Source organism: Plectropomus leopardus, chromosome 20, assembly GCF_026936395.1.
Source record: "Plectropomus leopardus strain MGB_pleo_1.0 chromosome 20, ASM2693639v1, whole genome shotgun sequence".
Lineage (NCBI taxonomy): Eukaryota > Metazoa > Chordata > Actinopteri > Perciformes > Serranidae > Plectropomus > Plectropomus leopardus.
Window position 1 is genome coordinate 12,051,414 of NC_142195.1, and position 20,803 is coordinate 12,072,216.

At 38.7% G+C, this 20,803-nt stretch overlaps 1 protein-coding gene across 4 annotated transcripts in view; it reads left to right on the plus strand.

Annotated features, from left to right (window-relative positions):
- Positions 1 to 224: 224 nt before the first annotated feature.
- gpsm1b (G protein signaling modulator 1b) overlaps positions 225 to 20,803 on the plus strand; it is a 35,289-nt gene continuing 14,710 nt past the window's right edge. Inside the window, exons 1-6 of one of the 4 annotated variants that reach the window (XM_088070643.1) lie at positions 225 to 488; positions 13,127 to 13,348; positions 15,367 to 15,502; positions 15,731 to 15,873; positions 17,517 to 17,640; positions 20,672 to 20,787. In XM_088070643.1, coding sequence (XP_087926769.1) covers positions 427 to 488; positions 13,127 to 13,348; positions 15,367 to 15,502; positions 15,731 to 15,873; positions 17,517 to 17,640; positions 20,672 to 20,787 — 803 coding nt within the window. In that variant the 5' untranslated portion in view covers positions 225 to 426. Of the gene's footprint in view, positions 489 to 9,917; positions 10,716 to 13,126; positions 13,349 to 15,366; positions 15,503 to 15,730; positions 15,874 to 17,516; positions 17,641 to 20,671; positions 20,788 to 20,803 lie in introns of those variants that run through there. The other 3 variants (XM_042509341.2, XM_088070640.1, XM_088070641.1) reach the window with 3 other exon arrangements.

Consider the following 20,803-nt stretch of genomic DNA (forward strand, 5'->3'; position numbering starts at 1 on the left):
CTTGAAACATTTTGCAGAGGAGAAAACAACAACAAAACAAAGTAAAAATAAAACACCTGTAACATGTCAGTGCATGGTTCGTGTTTTTACACATGTGAAACACACACAGTGTGCTCCAGCCAGCACTTTCAACGCATAATCGACTCCCCGGCCTGTGACGTCATTTAGGGGGCGGGACTGTGTGTTTTTATGGTTTATTTGCACAATACCTCACTTCCTCAGCAGCTGCCATTGCTGTCTGTGGTGAATGAAGGAAAGAGGGGAGGGAAAGAGACAGAGACAGTGGTGAAGAACGAGAGAAAAAAGAGGGGAGGGAGGCGGAACGACAGAAAGAAGAGAAGGGTAGAAGCCTCTGGAGGAAATAATAGTGAGGGGGGGCCTCATAGCGGAAGAGAGCGAGCTAGGAGGCAGATTAGCAGCGGCTCTATGGCTCAGTCGGCTGCTAACGGTGTGGACCAGGATCTGGCCAGCAAGAGGCTGCACTCAAGGTAGGACTCTGGGGGGGGGGTACACCGGCAAACAGAGGGGGGTCAGCTTTGTGGTCTGTCCTTGAACGTGAGTCAGGAGAAAAGAGACAAGAGGGAGCGGCTGAAAGGGAGAATAACAAAGGCTGCCAGCTCACGGCTTCGCTTTCTGAGGAGGAGCCAGGCAGGCGGAACTTGACCAGCCAGCTTTCACTGATTTAAAGCTTAAGACCCAGCCACAGCTGCAGCCAGAGCCCGTTTCCAAGCCTCATTCCTGGCTCGGGTCAGTGAGCTGCTGTGGCTGGAATGTGCAGACTGAGAGGAGCCTCAGAAGATGTGGACGGTGTAGGGATGTAGACAGGAGTGTGTTTGTCCAGGTTGGACACATTGACAGCACACATGGCTTTGGTTTGCCATGTGGGTGCAATATCACAACATATGTGCAAAGTCAGGAGACCACATGGATGAAGCAGAGGTGCACTGTGATGAGTGTGTGGGGAGATACATTTGTTTACTGTCAAAAATGTTACCTGTTTTGCCCTGTATTTGCATTTTTGGTGTGTGTGGTGACCATGTTCCAACTCATATTGCAAGTTTTCTCTTTTGTATTTTCTTGCCTCAGTGCTGTCTGCTGTGTCATAAAACAGATTTAGTCCCAATTGCATAGCATTAATAGCAGGGGTGGGAATCACCAGACTCCCCATGATAAACGATTTTATCACGAAGTCACATTAAAAAATGATTGGTATAATTTTAAACGTGTTGGGATGTTCAGAGTATTGCCATAACATAGGCTTTATTGTGTGATTTATATTCGTTTTTCAACTGCAAATAATGTCTCAGAAGAAAACTTTTATAACATGTGTCTTTTAAGATACACTTTTCAGTCTGTTCATCTCACTTCAAGCTTTTTTAATGTGGTAGCACATATCTATTGGACTAAAAAAAACAATGGCCTTAATTATTCTACTAGACTATTAAGAGTTACATTTGTTTTTGTAATATTAACAATTGATATAATAACAAAATCAATACTTGGCATCAGTGTGTCTATATGGTCTTACTGTGGTGTATTGACCCTCCCCCCCACCTTTAATCAGTAGTTAGGTAATAATTCACTCTGCGGTTATTCAGTTTTGACAAAACATACTGGGGCTGCAACTATTATTATTTTCATTATCAGTATTATCTCAATTAACTGACACACTAATTTGCCCGTAAACTGTGAAAAATGTGAAAAATACCTATGGTTAAAAAAAAATTGTTTTATCTAACCAAGAGTCCAGTGACCAAAGATATCAGTTTACTATCTGATATTACCAAAAAAGCAGCAAATCATCACTTTTGAGAAGCTGAGAGCACATGATGTTTGTGCAAAAAAGTTGCTAATACATTTTCTCTAAGTCAGCTAATCCATTGGTTCCCAAACTATGGCACATGCAGCAATGGTGATACACAAACTTCTTTTAATGGTACGCACAGGAAAATACCAAAACATTTTGAATGAAAATACTTTATCTATCCCAGCAGGCCACCATTGTCATTATTTACATCTTCCAACATCTTCCAAATGTCTCATGCCAACATCGTCTCTGTAGAATGAGGACATTTAGTCGTAAGATAAGAAGACCAAAGCCCAACATCTGCAAAACGTCATAATATTAACGTCCACAAAATATACATTCTGACATTATTTAACATTTGCCATCAACATGAATTTCATTCCAACCAAATTTAACATCTGTCCAACATAAGAGTCCAATGTCTTACTGACGTCATATTGGTGTCTGGTGCCAGCTGGGTTGAAATACCTGAAATCTAACTTAGTTTTGCCTTTCCTGTTATTTTTTATTTCAACATCAGCCTGCTACATCTTCATGTTCTTAAACATAGCAAGCACCTAAGTTTGTGATTAGTCCCAAGCCAAACTGTGAGGGCAATATAGTAAGTGGAGGTAAATTAATGAAAATTCTGCACTTATGGCTCCCAGTGGGAACCATTAGAAAGAGAAGTGCAGATCAGGAGAAGAATATTTCGAGCAGCCCTGTTGAAACTGAATTAAACGACACTTAACTAAGTTTAAGCGCCACTTCTAGTACTTCCCCTCTCTGCATGGTTGTCACTGACAACAATAAATGATCTTGCTCAGTTTATCTATTTCTTTGTCTCTGTGTCAAGTCATATCTTCGACAGACTCGATCAGATTTGTGCTAAAACCTGTGAAAATGACGTGTCTCTGTTATATAGTTTGACATTTTGGAAATTGCTAATCATCATAACACTGATTACACTGTATTAGTCTGCCTCCACGTCTTTGTTTGATGTTCCACCCACGGGTTATGCAGAAACTTACCAAAGGAGTGGTGATCAGAGGGGAGTGCTGCAAGTCTTGTCAAGGTAATATTGTGTAATGTACTTTTAGGAAGCACATTTCCTGCTTTGAACATTACATTGCAGTGTCTGTGACACAGAGCAGATGCCTGGGAATGTTAATAACTTCAGAGTTGTGGAGTGACATTTGTTGAGTCTGCAAGGTTGTCCATGTACCCGACACACACACACACACACACACACACACACACACACACACAGACTGAAACACACGATCATATAGCCAGGTCTACCCTCAGTGATCGCTTGCTCTCTCTATTTTACAAACAGATTAAGTCAATACATGACCTTTTTACAATGAGGGCTGTGGATATGTCTGTGTATGTATGTGCTTGTGTGTGCTTTTTTGTCTGTAGCTGCTAATGAAACACAGTTAGGACACAAAAACATTATATGTGGGATGTTTGTCAACAAACATATCCTGTAAAATAATTTTGGTTTGTTAGACTTTTGGTTCTAGACACTAATTCTTTTTTGTTGGATATTAAAATTAAACAGACACTTTTTTTATGTCCACAGGCAATTAATGTCTGTGGATAGTAGTATTCCAAAGCTCATATGTCTACTTACATTAGATAACTGATTCTGTTAAATTAGATGGTAATCTGTGGACTAAAAACTTAGACTTTATTCTTCATTTGACCTCTGTTCTGACTGTCAGTATTGTAGTAAAGTTGTAGGGTTGGCTTTTGGTGGTTTCACAACATTTTTACACAATAAGATTTCTAATAAATAATCGTCAGCAATGTGGATATAATAACTAAGTGACGGAAAATCAGCTAGACCAGTCTCGTAGGTTCAGATGACTATAGCACTTTACTGTAATGGAGCCTTTGAAACCAGAAAGAGACAACACTTATGATCCAAAATCTAAGACGATATCTAGTTGGATAACAAAAGGGATATAATATGGAGCGCCATCTAGTCTTCACTTAGCCATACAATTGGCTACAGAACGGAACAATTTTCAATCGGAGAGCGTTGTCCTTAAACATCAACTCATTGTGAAAGGATAAATGTTTGACATGGAAATGGACGTGTCATTCAGTCATGTTCCTCACAGAAACCAGAGATCATAGGAATTACTGCCTATGTTATGAGATTACAACTATTCTTCCCTGAATGTCTTATGTTCTTTCAGTGTTTTCCAGGGCCAAAGTACACGAAACCGCCCTGTTAACATTGCTACTGACAAAACAGGGTTAAGACAAACTGAATCAAGGAGAAAAAAAAATCAATTTTACTAGAGAATCAGACAAAAGAAGAAAGAAGGAGACAGCTCGGCTCTAACTGAAAGAGACATGCGCTGCAAGAGGAAAAAACATTCCTAGAGAGTTTCTCTTTGGTTTCCCTGACAACTAGCCGTGGCACTCTGTAATTATGGCTGGATTACTACTCCGAGCACAGAGTTTCTTAGCTAAGCCAAGAATAATCGGGACAGTAATGTAGAACCCTGAATATAGAATAGGAATCCATGAATATAGGAAGAGCTCCAAGAAAAAACATGAAATGAAAATTTGCTTATTTTTATTAAGAAATACATTTCTATGAAATTACATGATGAGGATTTAATCCTGTCAAATTTCATATTCAGGTTGTGGCTATATCTTGGAACTATTGAAAACTGTGCTATTTAGTAAACGTGACGTACCTTTAATGTGCATATTGGACTTAGGACTATGAGACGTCATAAGATTTTTATTCATATAAAATATAATGCAGTAGGTGATGCACAGTATGCAGCAGGTGTAAATCGCAGTATTTATTTACAACTACTTATTGGGGGTGTAAATCACAAATTTCTTCACCAAATAGCGTTAAATCCTCTCTTTGGACAACATTATAATATTTGCTGATTTCAGAAGGTCTGCCACGATACAATTTCGATTCAGTGAGCGATATAAGATAATATCAGTAAATGTCCTCATTGTGTTTTTCATGGCTGCTCAACATTGTCTGACTGGTGCTAGTGCGCTTGCACCATTTAAATATTTATGGGAGGTGTGCTTTGATGGAAATTGTGACTCAGACGTGCCACGGAAATTTCAAAATAATGGCGTATTTTAAAGATGATATTCATCAAAGTTTTCACTGTTCATCTATAATATTGGATCGTTGATCGACAAGACTGATGTGCCGTTAAACCCTTACCATTTAGTTTGTAAAACTTACATCAAAGGGTGTAAATAATGATTATTTTTATTATCTAATAATCTGCTGTAAAGAAGAGTAGGGTTGCAACTAACAATATTATTCATGACAGATTAACCGGCCAATTATGTTCACCATTTATCAATAATGATTTTGTCTAATGATGTCTAAAATTAGGGCAATGCCTGTCAAATGTACCACCCCCCAAGGTGATATATTTTAATATCTTGTTCAACCAACAGTACAAAACCCAAAGATATTCACTCTACTATATGACAAAGATGATCATGCTGTTTCCCACAGAAAGAACAACACATGTCATAGTTCAGCTTACACACAAACCTCACTTTTACTCCCCCCAACTTACTCCCTGAAACCTGTCCAATATGGTACATGTACTTTGTGCCGCCATGGTAACGGCACTGGGAGACTGTCTCTCTCAGACCACAGGCAGGCTATTATGGGATGAGTGTCTCCCAAACAGACCAATTAGAGTGGTAATCAGAGGAGGGAATAGCAGACTGTACTGCGCAGATCCATTCCCACTCCAACCACAAAGATGACAAGAATGTCACTTTGTGAAAATCCTCGCGTGGTGAATAATCCTTTTTGTCTTTGTCTTCTTGTTGCTTTGTTTTGCCTTTCTTTATATGTCCATAAATGCCTTCCTCTTAGTCATGGTCTCTTTTTCTTTTATCCCTTTTTCTGTCTGCCAGTTAGCCCTCAAGCTAGCTCTCACACAGCACTTTTAGTTAACTGACTTTGATCAAAATTATGCTATATAGCCCTTTAACTTTACAACTGTATAGCTGTAAGTTTTTAACCGCGTGGCCTAACATTCTTATGGCTACACCCTTTTTCCACAATCTGTTTTACAATTCAGGGTTTTACAACTTGGTTGTGGTTCATAGAGGCCCCTGCACCATCTGCTGCCGGACTCAGTATACTTATGTCTTCCTGCTCATCTTTAACTTTCCTCTATAACAGCATCTCTGATTCAGCTTCCTCTGTCCTTATCATGCTTCCATGACGACACTGCACTGATGTCCTTGCAATATCCTTGGTTGGATAGATGCAAGGTTTCAATAGTTGCGTTTCCAGCAAAAGCTTTCAGTATAGTACCTTTGGAACTAAAAGCAACACTTATGAACTGGTATCTAGACCTGTTATCTGTTTAGTGTTTCCACCGCATGTGGCTGGGGGTGCTGTCACCTGCTGCTCCATCCAGCAGCACTTGCTGTACTTCCTTGTTTACTGCTGATACAAGTCAAGTTCACAGAGTGGATATGCATGGCAATATTTTCATAATGAAAAATAGCAGGCTGGATGTGATGTGTGAGTCTCTTTCTAGGGGATATTTATAAATAGCGTGTTTGTGCATTGACTCCTTGTCAGGCAAGAGCAGTTGTTTAGTGCTGCCCGAGCACACAGGAACGATGCTACGACACGTTTTTTTCCCTAATAATCAGGTCATAATTAATATACATTTTAAAATGCTTGAAAATCCACTCATCTCTAAAAGTATATGTCATCCAAGAGAGACAATAAAATAAATAAATGAACAGCAGATAGAGTGGTGAAGGTTGTCATGTTGAAATTTAAGATGTATTTAAGGATTCATGTTATCATCTCATGTATTGAATAACATCACAAGTAATTGTTCCACCTTAAAAGTTACCAGCGGTCTGCCCAGTGAATTAATTTTTTCTCAGTCTACAGTTGGTGCTAGAGGCTGTAAAACATCCTTTCATTACATAGCTGTAGTTTACTAATGTATGAAAAACTTGTCACGGTATCAACGATGATGAAACCAACCTTATGTCCTTGCCAATCATGGAAATTCTCCTCATTTGTTTTTACCTCCATGCTTTTGTCAGACTGTGCTGATTGTATGAGATGGAAATGAGACAAAGGAAAGCAGCATCCTTTTTGCCTCTGTTACTGTCTGTTAACCTCCTGAGGACATGCTCAATCCCTGACTGCAGCATCAGAAACAGTTGAGAGTTTCTCAGGGCTTATACTACTGGGCACGCCAGAGTCTTTAGCTGATTGGTTACTACATTTGCATCATGGATATGATCACTCAATTCTAAACATTCTCTCTGTAATCTTTTGTAACTGCATTGACCTTGTACCTTTTATCCTTCTGGCTACTGTTATCAGTGCCAGCTCCACTTTCCTGTTTGCACTGAAGAGTAGCCTTGGTTCAATTCTCAACTGTGTGGGCCCTCTTTTGATGACTTGTTCAGATCTGGTAACTTTGAATATCAACATTTTTGGCCTTTTTCCCACTAAGGGATTTTAGTACTGGAGGGTTTCCCTCACTGCTACAGAAGTAATTGTTGCTGCTTTAAGTCTGTTGTATTTTACGCCAAGGATATGACCTTGCACATTTTAAAGGACTGTTATCTGCAGTGGTTACCATTTCCTTCCACTTTCAACAGTGGCTTTGGTCTGTTATTGCCAGCCCATCTAAAAAATGTGAAAAAAAAGTTTTCTACTTTCACCCTTGGGCTTGGGTCTGTTGCTCCAGCAACAGCCATATTTATGCCTTATAACTTATGCGCAAGGAAGACAGGTTGTTTAACCTTTGAATGAAGAGGCTGAATGGTTCAGACGGCCTCCTCTTGGCCACTTGTAATTCAGTGGCTCCAGTTGTAGTTTCATCTGTTTTAAATGTTTGTTTTTGTAAGGTTGTCAGACAAAGCTATGCAAAACCAGACTGATAATATACCATTACAAGATACAAGAAAGTTATTGGTTTTAGTCATGGGTAGGATAATTGATCAATCGATCTGATCGCAGCTGATCCGTTCAGATTAACAGAGAGGAGCAGCTGCTGCAGAGGTGAGTGGATTGAAACTTTTAATCTCAGCTCAATCAAGGATTAAGTTACACTATCACTGTGCCTGATGTTCTTTTGCTCAATCGGTGTCCAGAGTACAACCAGAGTCCAAGAGTGCATCGAATATCAGAATGACATATATAGTATTTTAATAGCACTCCTATTGATGGTCCAGCTCAAAATATAGAAAATCGATATGTGGCGGCGGATGTTTTAATCGTGGTGGGCTGCCACAAACAAAAGAATGTGTGGGTAACCATGAAAGTTTAGATGTTTAATAACAGACATTTCTTTCTGGTTACATGATTCAACAGCAGTTTTTCAAATCATTCTTTCTTTCAGAAAGTTTTCTACAGAATATGTGCTGATATACCACAACATTTATAAGGTTTTTTCACGCACTGCTAGAGAGGGATTTAAGCCATCTGTTGGACACTGCCATTTTGAGTTACACCCAAGGTCGAACGATCCTTTTTTTTTTTTTTTGCCTGCAGAAATGGCCTCTGTTCTTGAGAGGTTAGCTTTGGTTTCAGGGCCTTGGTAGTGTGCGTACTGGCACACTGTCATGACTTGGTAGTATACCTGATTAAAAAAAATATAAGGAACTGTGATGACTGTATACTAGATATTCTGTGCTTCCTGGTCAAAGTTGTGTGTGAGGCATTCATGAATAGAATGTGTAGCTTCTTTCTGGCAACATCCATTTTTGAATCACTGTCTGTTGTCATGGCTACATTTTTGTGTGCATTTCTCGTTCTCTGGTAGTTCATCACAAGATCACTAGTTTTGCTGATATCGAGCTTCAGGGGATTGTCATTGCACCATGTGATCAAACTCCGTATCAGTCCTTCGTAAAATAATCTGTAAGTAATGACAGCATGTTCTCAAAGGAACATTATTTATTCCATACTGTATGATAGCATATTAGGGTCGTTGTAGGTGAAGAAAATAAAAATAGTGCTGGGGGAGGGTGTGTTACAATATGAGAATAAACTGCATATGTTGAGCATTTGTTTTTAAATTTGACCTACAATGGCCCTAATGTGTTATTGCAAAAAATTAATAACTTCAATTTTAAAAAAAACCCAAACAAACAAAAAAAACAACCCTTTTATCAAATTCATTCAAGTCTTTACTGCATAGTCATGCATTGAGTCAGGACAGACATGGACATTAACTGCAACTTGACTGGTTGGTGGAGGCAAACCACCACAAGGCAGTAATTCTAGTTTTCACACATAGTATGTACTAGTCAATATGTCCAGATTTTGATGGCATACCACTCTAGTTAAATAGACCTTTTTCCTGTCAGGTATTTATATTTCAGCATGAAACACACAGGTTAATAATATGAATCGTGGTTATTGGTATAAAGGTGTCCCAGTTGAAGAACTTACTGAGTACCTAAATGGAACTGAGCCATTGTTAATGTTATTAGTTACCTCTGGCAAGGTTATATGAGGTTTCCGTGGCCTTATACTGTGTCAACACGGGACTAGTGCTCCGTGTGTGTGCACACAGGATGCAGTCAGGTACAACATTGAGTGTAGGTCAGCTGCAATTTGGCAGTGTAAAATTATGCTTAAGGTTGCATTTACTTGCATTTAGCATGGGTGAAAGTAATCAAGCAATTTAGGCAATTAAGAAATTGCTTGCAGTATGTACCTGTTAATTAGAATTTTTATTATTTAGAAGTAAAAAAAATGCTAATGTAGTAGTTGCTACTTTGATTGTTGTATAAGGAGTAAGAATCAAAATACAGCATCTGGAGATTTTTTTAGCAAAAAAACAGAAAATGTAACGCTTGTATATTTTTAGTGAAAGTAATTGAAAATGTATGCACTCCCAGTCTTGATATATTTATAGGTCCCTTTACCTTACCTCCCCTTTACACACAGTCTTATTTGTCTTGGCTGGTGATCTAATAACGTTTCTGCCTGTGTCAGCAGATAGTTGGATTAGTCTTAGCCAATCAGTGCGCTGTGTGGTGTCTACCAACAAGGTGCAGGTCACTGGATTAGCAATTGTCTTCTGTCTCTCTCTCTTTGTCATCCCTCCTCTTTGTCTGTCACTGGGGCGGTGATCAAGCTTAGGAGTACTGCACTCACTTCTCGTCACTGATCGTACCCCTGATCTCAACCAAATTGTTCTTTACGTTGCGCACTCCCTCTTTAAAAGCGTGGCTTGTAATGGCACAGTAGAACTATGAATCTTGCCATCACAACTGAGGACAGGTTGAAGAGGATGAAAAGAGAGGACACATTTCTTTTGTGGATTGTAAGAGCTGAATGACCTGAATGAGCCAAGGCAACTCAACTTCTTGATTAGTGAAACGTGCTGGCTGTAGCCCAGTTGTAAATCAGCATGCTTTTGCTAATGAATACTAAATGTAAGTGGAACTTCTCTTTCGTGGAATTTTCTACAGTCCCCTCCTGACTGGTTCGGCTATGGGAGTAGAGAGTTCATCGTGGAGTTTCTGGAACGTTCTTGAGGACTTGAAAAGCAGATGTGATTCTTGGCTGGTCCAGGACTGAGTGTAGAAATTCCATTTGGATTGCGTTCAGGTTTTCTGCAACATTGCTGACATTTTGGAGTATTTGGAGCAATTGAGTGGACAATATGGACTGTAAAAGAGAGAAACTACTAGCTGGAAATTTCATCTCAAATAGCTGAACAGCTGTTATCACTAAGCTTGTCTTGTTAACCCTTGCCCTCATGGCATCTGAGCCTTGTCCTTTGACTGGAGCAGAGAAAGCTGTATGTAGACTGGTCCACTGTGGACCCCGACCCCAAGCTATGCTAAGGCCATTACACTTGGAGCTGCAGGTGTATGTGGAAAAAACACGAACCAAGCAAAAACACAGGTACTGCTTGAACATTCAAAGAACCATTTCTGTGGTGATTTTTGCTGCTTGAGAAGCAAGGTTTTGCAAGCCAAATAACAGATGTTGAGAACACTGATTGTAGATCAGGATAAGTTGAGAAATTTTAACCAGAAGATCACATTGGTAAGGTGTTTGGTAGGGATATCCAATATAGAGAAAATCAAACTAACCCTATACTGCAGAATACTGCATCTCACCCTTTTACAATGTTTTTGACCAAATACCTTGATCTCGATATTGCATTGATATTGTAGGGCTGGCTACTGGTGCTTTCACGAAATATTTACACATTAAGATTTTTAAACATGTCTCAATGGTTAAAGGTAAATAATAGAGCATCTTGAACATTTTGGCACACAACACATACAATGTTACAATATCCAATATCTAAAACAATATCTAGTCTTACACCAGGATAACAATATAATGTTGATATAGTGTCCAGCCCTGATTTTTGGCAAGCAGAAAAACCAAGGAGACATTTGCATCTTCATTTTCCTTTGACAAGGCGTACAAAATATAAACAGGCTTGCACTGAGTAAATTGTGCTTAATTAAATCCAAGACAAGGAATCAAAATAGTAGTTTAATTCCCATGACATTTTTATTGCTGGTGGATTGCAACTTGACATTATGAAGAAAAGGAGAACAGGCAGATTAAATAACATTATAAAAATGAGATGGGGTCTGGACAAGTGTAAAAAGAGAGTACACCCATGAAACAAAAAAATACTTTGATTCTTCTACTAAAGCTGGAGGTGAAACTCTATATGGTCTCTTTGCCATACTTTTAAAAAAGATTAAATTTGAGGATAATCCTTGCTTAAGTCTACATTCTAGTACCTTATCTAGAATTTAGAGCTGCACCAAATCTGCTGGTCTTTGGTTTATCCTGGATTATACAAGGAATCTGGGGTGTATACTTTCTGGATACGACTCACTGACAAGGCCTTGTTGTGAATTATGTGACTTAGTGCTGTGTGTGGGAAATATGGTAGCACACTTGCCTGTCTTTTGACCACACAGACACTCACTTTCAGCTTGAGAATATTTTGATTATTTTATCTTTTGAAATTCCTCTCACATAACACCAGGTTCCTGATTTCAGGGTTTTACATGTAATTTTCTGTTTATGGAGCTGGAGTGTTCACTAGAAGCACTATGCTATATATATAGCACCACACTCTCAGAGAGAAGAGCTTACTTTGGGAACAGATGGAGCAGCAGTACATCAGGTGCATTGAGAGTGAAAACTTGTTCAGAAATTGTTCAAAACGTCTAAAAGTTTGCATTCACTTGCATCAGCTCCTCCTCTCCTCCACTGATCGGATCAGTTGGAAATGGATCGACAGATCAGTTATACACCCTGCGAGTTACAAAAAACTGCTGAGGAAGCACTAATGGAGAGTTCTGCCTGCACCTTGTCACGAACCTGCAAAAAATGCAGAATTTAGAGAGGGGACATTGAACAATATGAAGGGACACACACAAGCATTTAAAAAAACAAAAGAATACATAAATTAAAAAAAAAGTTTACTGCTGTTGTCATCATTCATTTTCCACATCATCAGGATTTTATTTTTACCATGCAACCCCGAAATAGTATATTTATGTGTTCTGTACACAGCATCTTAGAGCCTGAAGAGGCTTGCTGTTCAGATCATTAACAGGTTACATCAAATGCCTAAGAATGATTAAAGTGTCCCATGAACAATGAGGAAGTTGTCAATAGACACTACGTTCACAAAGTTCACAATTCTTTTTCATTTTCTGAGTCAGCGTCATTGAACCAGCAGTTTCCATGGTAACGAAGGCATTGTAGAGGCGGTAGGAAGACTCCTCTTGACGTAGATTTTGATTTCTTAAAGATGTTGCTTCTGTTATATTTCAGCTCAGCAGTATAGTGGAGCAGAGGTGCATTTGGATGGCCATGTGCTGACACAGGAATGACCAACACCAGGCTTTTAATTTGTTGTTGTTTTCAGTGTTCACATGAATTATGAACAATATCAGTAAATAAATTACTCGAATGTCTTTAGCAATTAGCTTGAGATTGTCAACCAATAGGATAACTCCACATCTCTATAAATCAGACTCTAGAAAAAAGTTGACATGAGCAGTAATGAACGAACAGTGAAGTGCAACACCTTTTCAAGGTGCTCATCCCTGAGACTTGGAGTCAGTTGCTAAGGCAACAGTCATCAGATATGGCTACAGATCTTGTTGTCATGGTGATACTGGCATTTTATCCTTCACCCTGAGAAGATATTGCTCTGCCAATGTAATAAGTGTCCATGTTATTATACATTGTTCTATCTCTGATAGTGCTCATGCTAACACTGTTTTCTGTCTTTCCCTGTTTGTATGTAAATCTGTCTGTGCACCATTTAGGATGGAGGCCTCCTGCTTGGAGTTGGCCTTGGAAGGAGAGCGGCTGTGCAAGGCTGGGGACTTTAAAGGGGGTACAGCGTTTTTTGAGGCAGCCGTGCAGGTCGGCACAGAAGACCTGAAGACCCTTAGTGCCATCTACAGCCAGCTGGGCAATGCCTACTTCTACCTTAAAGAATATGGCAAAGCCCTAGAATACCATAAACACGACCTGACTTTGGCCAGGTGAGCATTGACTCTTTTTTGATAGTTGCAACCTGTCATCTTAGGTTGTGATGGTGAGTGAGATCAATTTCTGGAACTATTACTGTTAAAAAGTCTAGATTTTGAAATGTAGACCTTGATGATAACTCCCTGTCCTTAAATCGCCCAAATAATCATAAAAAAACCCACTTTTCCAGGATACCAAATCTGCAACATTGTGTTTTTTTCCTAGGTAATCCATAGTCAAAAATCAGCATCAAGTTGCCACAGCTTGTTGTGATGTGTTTTGAGTTTTGTGAAACTTTCTTTAACCAAAGGAGGAAGTGAGTTACGCAGTTTACTAACCACTGTATATGTTTGAATTTGAGAGAGGTATTTATCCAAGCAGATCTTAGCCTAGGTGGCAGGAAAATTGCCTGCACTTTGCCCGAAATTTGTCTGTATGATCAACAGTGTTAATCTCTATGTATTTTATGTTTAAAATCAATCTTTTTTGACTTTATATTAATAATACAGTGGAAAGTGCTTATAGTGATCACTTCTGTGCAGGGCCAATATCACAATTTGCCTCTCCTCATTTCTCATGGAGATAACTACCTAATTGACATTAGTATACTAATTGCATGAATATGAAATAATGAAACAGGCTTTGCTGTTTACTGAATTTGATTGACTGTTCACAGTGCATCTGTTTCAAACAGTCATTATGTGACCAAGCATTATCAGTCCATCTGACGAGACCACAGGTGCTCTCTCCATCCGCACGTGTTTCCTGTCTACAAGACTAGCAGCTATGGCTAGCAGCCACAAACCGAGGAGAGTGTTTTACATAAAGATATATATATTTTTTTTCGTTTAACTGTCATGATTTCAATGTGCACACAGCACCGGCCTCAGTTTGCCAACTCGAAGCTTACAGGTTACTGTGAGGCAAAGTGTCATGGGAATAAAGTTGTAAATATCATAATTACTGTAGTTTTAAATCGTTTCCCGGCGAGGTGTCATGTATGAAAAGACCCAAAATGAACACTGTAAGCAAGACCACTTGATTACTACAAGCGTATTATTTAAACAGCATTTGTATCAGGCTAATTCTGTCTTCTGTCAAAGCTTTTTTATTCATATAAGTGGGTCTTCACTTTAACTGTGATTGCTATTAGGAGTTTCCACTGTTATAAACTGACTATAACTGTTATAACTGTTATAAAACGAGAGGAGCCTCTCATTGTGAGTTTTTATCTGGCGTAATTGAGGACAGTCTGCAAAGCTGGAAAAACATTTTTCTTGTTTTAAAATGTTTTTGATACATCAATGACTGCTGCAGATGAAACATTGAAATTTATAACTCATAAAAACATATAAATTCTGCTTTGGCCGTCTCTTAAGCCTAATTGCAATACAATCAAAAATGAATCCTTTTAGTTATTTTCTTACAATCATTTCGGTCATTCTGGCCAGTAAAGAAAGCTTTGAAGCTGAGTCATATCAGTACAGTCAGCTCATTTATTCAATATGAGCTCTATATTTATATAGTAGAGATATGCTAATTATTCTGCCATTCATTAAACAGATAGTCTTGGAAAAGAAGGATTCAGATCACCATCCCTGACAAATGTTATTAACTTTATCAAATGCATACCAATAAAAGTATTTCAATATGTTTCTATTTAGTTAGACAATGAAAATTCCAAGAAAAAGTGAGGGGACTTTCATATAGTAACAGTCGACAACTACCAGCAGGGTATTTAGCTTATATGAGTAATCCGCTCCCCTGCAGTGAGTGCAGCTGGTACTTCAGCAGGGAACTCATCAAAGACCCCAGAGAGATTTACCTTGTTACATTACAGTCTCACCAGGGCCGCTGGGACCTCTTCCTAGGTAGTAAGCAACCAATTATAAAGGCACTATATAGCATCTGAGCAATTAAATCTCCTTACAGTACCTTAATGGATATTGTTTAACTAAATTGCATTACCATAGAAAGCCTGTGATGTTTGCTCCCACTGCTGAACACCAAATGCATTTCTTTGCTTCCTCAGAACGATAGGAGACAGAATTGGAGAAGGAAAAGCCAGCGGCAACCTTGGTAACACATTAAAAGTTTTGGGGCGCTTTGATGAGGCTGTTGTGTGCTGTCAGAGACATCTGGATATTTCTCAAGAGCAGGGAGACAAGGTAACATAACATTTTTAATAGTATCCTTTGAATGATCATTCAGTTTGCTTCCTGTGTTGTTGATTTGCTCCTTCAGTCACAGCAAACCTGTCCTATGTAATCTGTAATATAAAATTAAAAAGACTATTTCTAATCAATATACACACATGTCTGTGAGGAGATCTTTTTTGCATCAATTTTCACATTTTTTTAACCTTTTATTTGTCTCTCTTTATCATATAATTGCAGGTTGGAGAGGCCAGAGCACTGTATAACATAGGGAACGTGTTTCATGCAAAGGGCAAACAGCAGTTATGGGGCTGCACCCAGGAACCTGGGGACCTGCCTGCTGATGTCAGAGACACTCTGCAAAGGGCTACTGGCTTTTATGAGTATGTATTTTTTGGAATGAACTCTGTCAACAGATTTATGTATACAATAGAAAACCTAAATCAGATTAGTAGCCTAGATAAGTGCATTTAACTGTATTTGTGGCATCAAAATGAATATAAAGAAGAAAACTAAAACATTCATACATTGAGTATATTTTGGTTTTCCAAAATTACATGCAGAAATCTTGTTTAAATTGGCACGTCACTGCTTTGATCCCACTTTGACTCACCTCTGGCACTTCTTGATTTGTTTTCATATTTAACATGGGACAAAACGCCAAAGACCAAACTTGCAACCCTTCAGTGCCGAGGAGGAATTGTAATTAACTGTAAACTTACATCTCATGTCAAATATTCAAGATGAACATACTTAATCGCTTTTTATACAATCTCTAGAGGGAAGGGAGTCAACATTTCTTTTCTAAACAACAAATGTAATATAATCATATGAAGGTTAAAAAGGTTGAATATCTTGTAAACAGTTTGATTCGTCGGGTAAAATATTTACTCAAATATAGATTTTTTTCAATCTCCCATTTTAAAAGCATTAAAAACAATGTGTGTGCCTTTCTTAAGTCCTGAGGCATATTAATAGTGAAAATCAATTCTTTATTTTACTTCTTCATTTAATTTAAATGCTTTTCTCAGTATTTGTGTCAGTCATGTCTGAAAAGCTGTGTGCATGTAGCCTGGGCTTATTCACAAAGAGTTGGAGGTACATGTCCAAGCACTGCGACAACATTTGGAGCCTTGCGCTTACGCACAATACTTGATGACCTCATTTTTGGCTTGAGCACTCTCATGCTGGGGACACTGCGACTGGCATGAACATACAGTAGCTTAAAAGCGAACTTACTGCCACTTTACAACTGGATGCTGTGAGAATTGCTTATTCGGTTTGGCAGTTTTCAGCAGAATGATACTCTACAATGTTGCTGAAGATTTCCATTTATTTTCATCAGACCACAGAATAATGCACTTCATGCTCTCAGTATTTCATATGCCTTCTAGCGAACTCCAGGCTCATGTTTGCCTCTTCGTTTAAGTAGTTGCTTCAGGCCAATCTGCCTCATAACCCAGTTTTGTGAAATACTACACTGACTACTGTTCTTTTGACAAAATCTGTCCTCACAGATAAAGAGCTCTGCAGTTCATTGTCAGATTTGTCTCCTAGGTTGTCGAGATTGGCTAGACAGACTTTTGCAATGAATGTTTTGATTCTGACCACTTAAAATATTATACACATATTTTATTTCCACATCATTATCTGGATTCGGTGTGCAGTTCATTGAATTTCATTCTAAAGTTTCTACACTGACATGCAAGTTTATCTGGATAAATGACATTTTTTTTTCTAAATTCCAGTTGAATTGGTCACAGGTAGACTCGTATTGAATAAATAATATATCAGGAATAATTGTAACAAATATATTACACTCTGGTTGTGTTGATTATGTGTAAGTCAGTGGTAAGATGGAATCTTAAAAGTTGTTTATAGTCGGCATCTCGGCTGGTGTGACCCTATTGCAAAGTGGTCTCTAGTGCAGACTTATATTTAGCTGTCATGTAATGGTAATGTTCTTAAATGCCATTAACATGCCGCTACTTGCTGCTACTAAATTGGTGTGTCCTTATCTCTGTAGGATGAACTTGTGTTTGGTCAAAGAACTTGGAGACCGAGCTGCTCAGGGGAGGGCCTATGGGAACCTGGGCAACACCCACTATCTGCTGGGAAACTTTGTCGAAGCGATCAAGTTCCACCGTCAGGTGAGAAATTCAACATGTTTACCAGCATCATATTAATACCAGTAGTGCATAGATAAGATTTATATCAGTCTTGTTTTGTGCCAAAGCAGAACAGTGACCTTGTGTTGCCAGAGCAACAGCACTTTCCTTTTGACACAAGGTCATTCACCCTGCAGCTATTCAGTAACTTCCTGGCTTGCCATGATATTGCACTGACAAACACTGGATTGGAAATTCCAATGATGACACAAAGTGCAGTTTTTTTATTATATAGAAATGATACAATTCTGTCATCTCTTCATTAGACTAGGTCTCACAAATACTGATTTAGGCACAGTGTGTTTGGTTTGCCTTGTTAACACAAATGAGGTTGTTTTGGTTGTCTTGTGCACATGCTGAGTGGCTGTGACGTCTCAGCCAGGGATGTTGGAGAAGTCCATCCTGAAACCACACTGACACATGACAGATTTGCAGACTGTGGTCATCATCATGTCCAGAATCAGAATCATACTCTACTGATCCCAAGAGGGAAATTCAGGGATGCAACAGTTGCTCTTATATGCAAATAGAGAAATTAGGCAATAAAAAATGGAACAGAGGAAGATCCGCACAATTCAGCTCCCTTTACCCCCCTTTTTAATGGAGATACTCACAAATATTAATAATTAATAAAAAAAATATATATAATGTAAAAAAAAAGCTGTAAGGGGAGCTGAAGTGTGCAGACCTTCCTCTGTTCAATGTTTGCATTTAAATGTGGTTCCACCACCTTCAATGTTTTTATGGATGTGCGCATTTTTAACTCTGTGCATGTCACTATAAAAAAATGGATAATAGAAAAATAAAATTAAAGGTATGTGAAAAAATGTTCATTATGCAACAATATATAACACAGCTTATAGAGAGAAATAAAACATATAAATCAGAAATACAGAAAGTGTGTACTGAATATATGCATTATATTATGATATACAATATAAATAAAACTAGAATGCTGAGAAATGGGAAATATAAGTACATTATATATAAACGCAATACCATAAATAAGAATTAAATAAGCAAAAATGTAAAGTAAAAATGTAGTTTTAATTCCAGCTTGTTGCACAACTGAATTATTGCATGGAATATTGTACAGTTAAGTCAGTTCTGCACCACCGAAAATATAAACAGTAAATAAATCATGGGGTTATAGTTGCTGACAGTGAAAAAGCCCAAGGGCCAGTCTATTGACCCGGAGTGTTTGATGCTCTGAGGGAGGAGTTAAATGACTTCCTGTGGTGCATCTCAGAGGAATGAGTCTTACACCAAATGTACTCCTGTACTTGACCAGCATGTGATGGAGTGGGTGGGAGATACTGTCCCAGATGGCACGTAACTCAGACAGCATCCTCCTCTGACAAGACCGCCAGAGGCCTGCTGACCCAGCACACAACAGCAAACAGGATAGAACCGGCCACCACAGACTCATAAACTATCCATGTTCTGCCTCTTGCACGCGCCTCTGTAATGTGCAGCCCAGAAGCAAACAAGCAGTTACCACAAAATTTGATGCACTGTTGCATTATGATCAGACATGTTTGCTTGACTTTTAGCTTAAAGGTGCAGTCACATGACACTGCTGTTCATTTCAGTGAAAAAGCGAGCTATATGCAGTTGATTCTTGTTAAGCACAAATCATTTGCTTTGCACAGACTTCAGTCTGACTGAAATTTTTCATGCAAAATAGCAACACTCGCATAGCCAGTTTGAGAGTGAAGGAGAGACTTTTGTCATTCGGGGTTCCCACAGTCATGGAAAACCGAGAAAAAGTCATAGAATTTCACAACCACATTTTCCAAGCCTGGAAAAGTCATGGAATTAGTAAAAAAAACTGAAAGAGGATAGTTATGTGCACATCACATCGATGCAAGGCTATCAGAAATCAGCGTACATGAGGAAAAAGGTAACACCTGCACAAGTTTATTTCTTTCGATGTTTCAGTCCTGCTTGGATCTTCATCAGGTCAAATGATTATCAACAAAAATCATTAAAAGCTTTGGAAAATTCATGATATTTTGTTGTAATGAAATTATTATAGTAATCTTCCATGGATAACCTTTCATGTAATGTAACATCAGGGAAAATGTATTCTCTGTAGCTTTACCATCACTTACGTTTGTTAATTTTTCCCCCCACATTTTCACTTTCTTTTTATGTTGACCAGCTAACTGAAATTATGTTTAAATAGAGTTTTAAGATGATATCAGAGAAAAAACGCTGGGCAAGTGGGACAAGAAATCCTTTTTTTATGGGTCTTTGAACAGTAATGGGAAAGTTTTTCAATTTTATTTATGAAAATGTGTGGTTACCCTGGCCCTTGCATTATATTTGTTACAGTCTGATTAAATACATGTCATAGAGTACAGTGGAGTGAGTGCAAGGCTAGGGACAGCATGTCTACACAATAATGTTCGAGCAAAGTTTGTGTTATTTTCTTGTGGAATGCTAGTTTGAGATGGCCGGGCATGTTCGTCCTAGCTTCTCTGTGACTAATTATCACCTCAGTGAGTTTTTCAGTGGTTGATGAGCCACCTCTTCCTGTACCAACACACAGTGTGCAGAGATTGATGACCTCTCTTTGGGGAAAAAGTGGAGGAAATTGGTTTCTTGGTGAATCACGGCTTCATGCTCTCTCTCTCCATGTTTCCCATCACTCTCCATTGTAAACCACTTGCCTCCTCCTGGGAGAAGCCAGCCTCTCCTCTTCTTCCTGTTACACATCTATCAGTGTGCCATGAAGGAGAGCACACTGCCTTTAAAGGGAATCAGAGGAGCTGATGTGATTCACCGCAGCTGCTGCAGCACATCTTTTTGTAGAATCATGTGCCTAACAGAGCTTCTGAACTTGTGTAATTGTCTCTGCTTGTACATTGAGTCCAAAAAAGGGAAAAGTGGAGTAAACGTGACATCAGAAGTGAAAATTTGATGTCATTAACCTACTAAAATTAAGAGTCAGGTTGAATATATTACATTAACTTAGTCTGACTTGACCTTTCTGCTTTGTCATTCACAGCGATTATCGATAGCCAAAGAATTTGGAGACAAAGCAGCAGAACGGCGAGCCTACAGTAACCTTGGCAATGCCCTGATATTCCTGGGTCAGTTCAACACAGCCACTGAATACTACAGGTGAGACAGGAGAGAG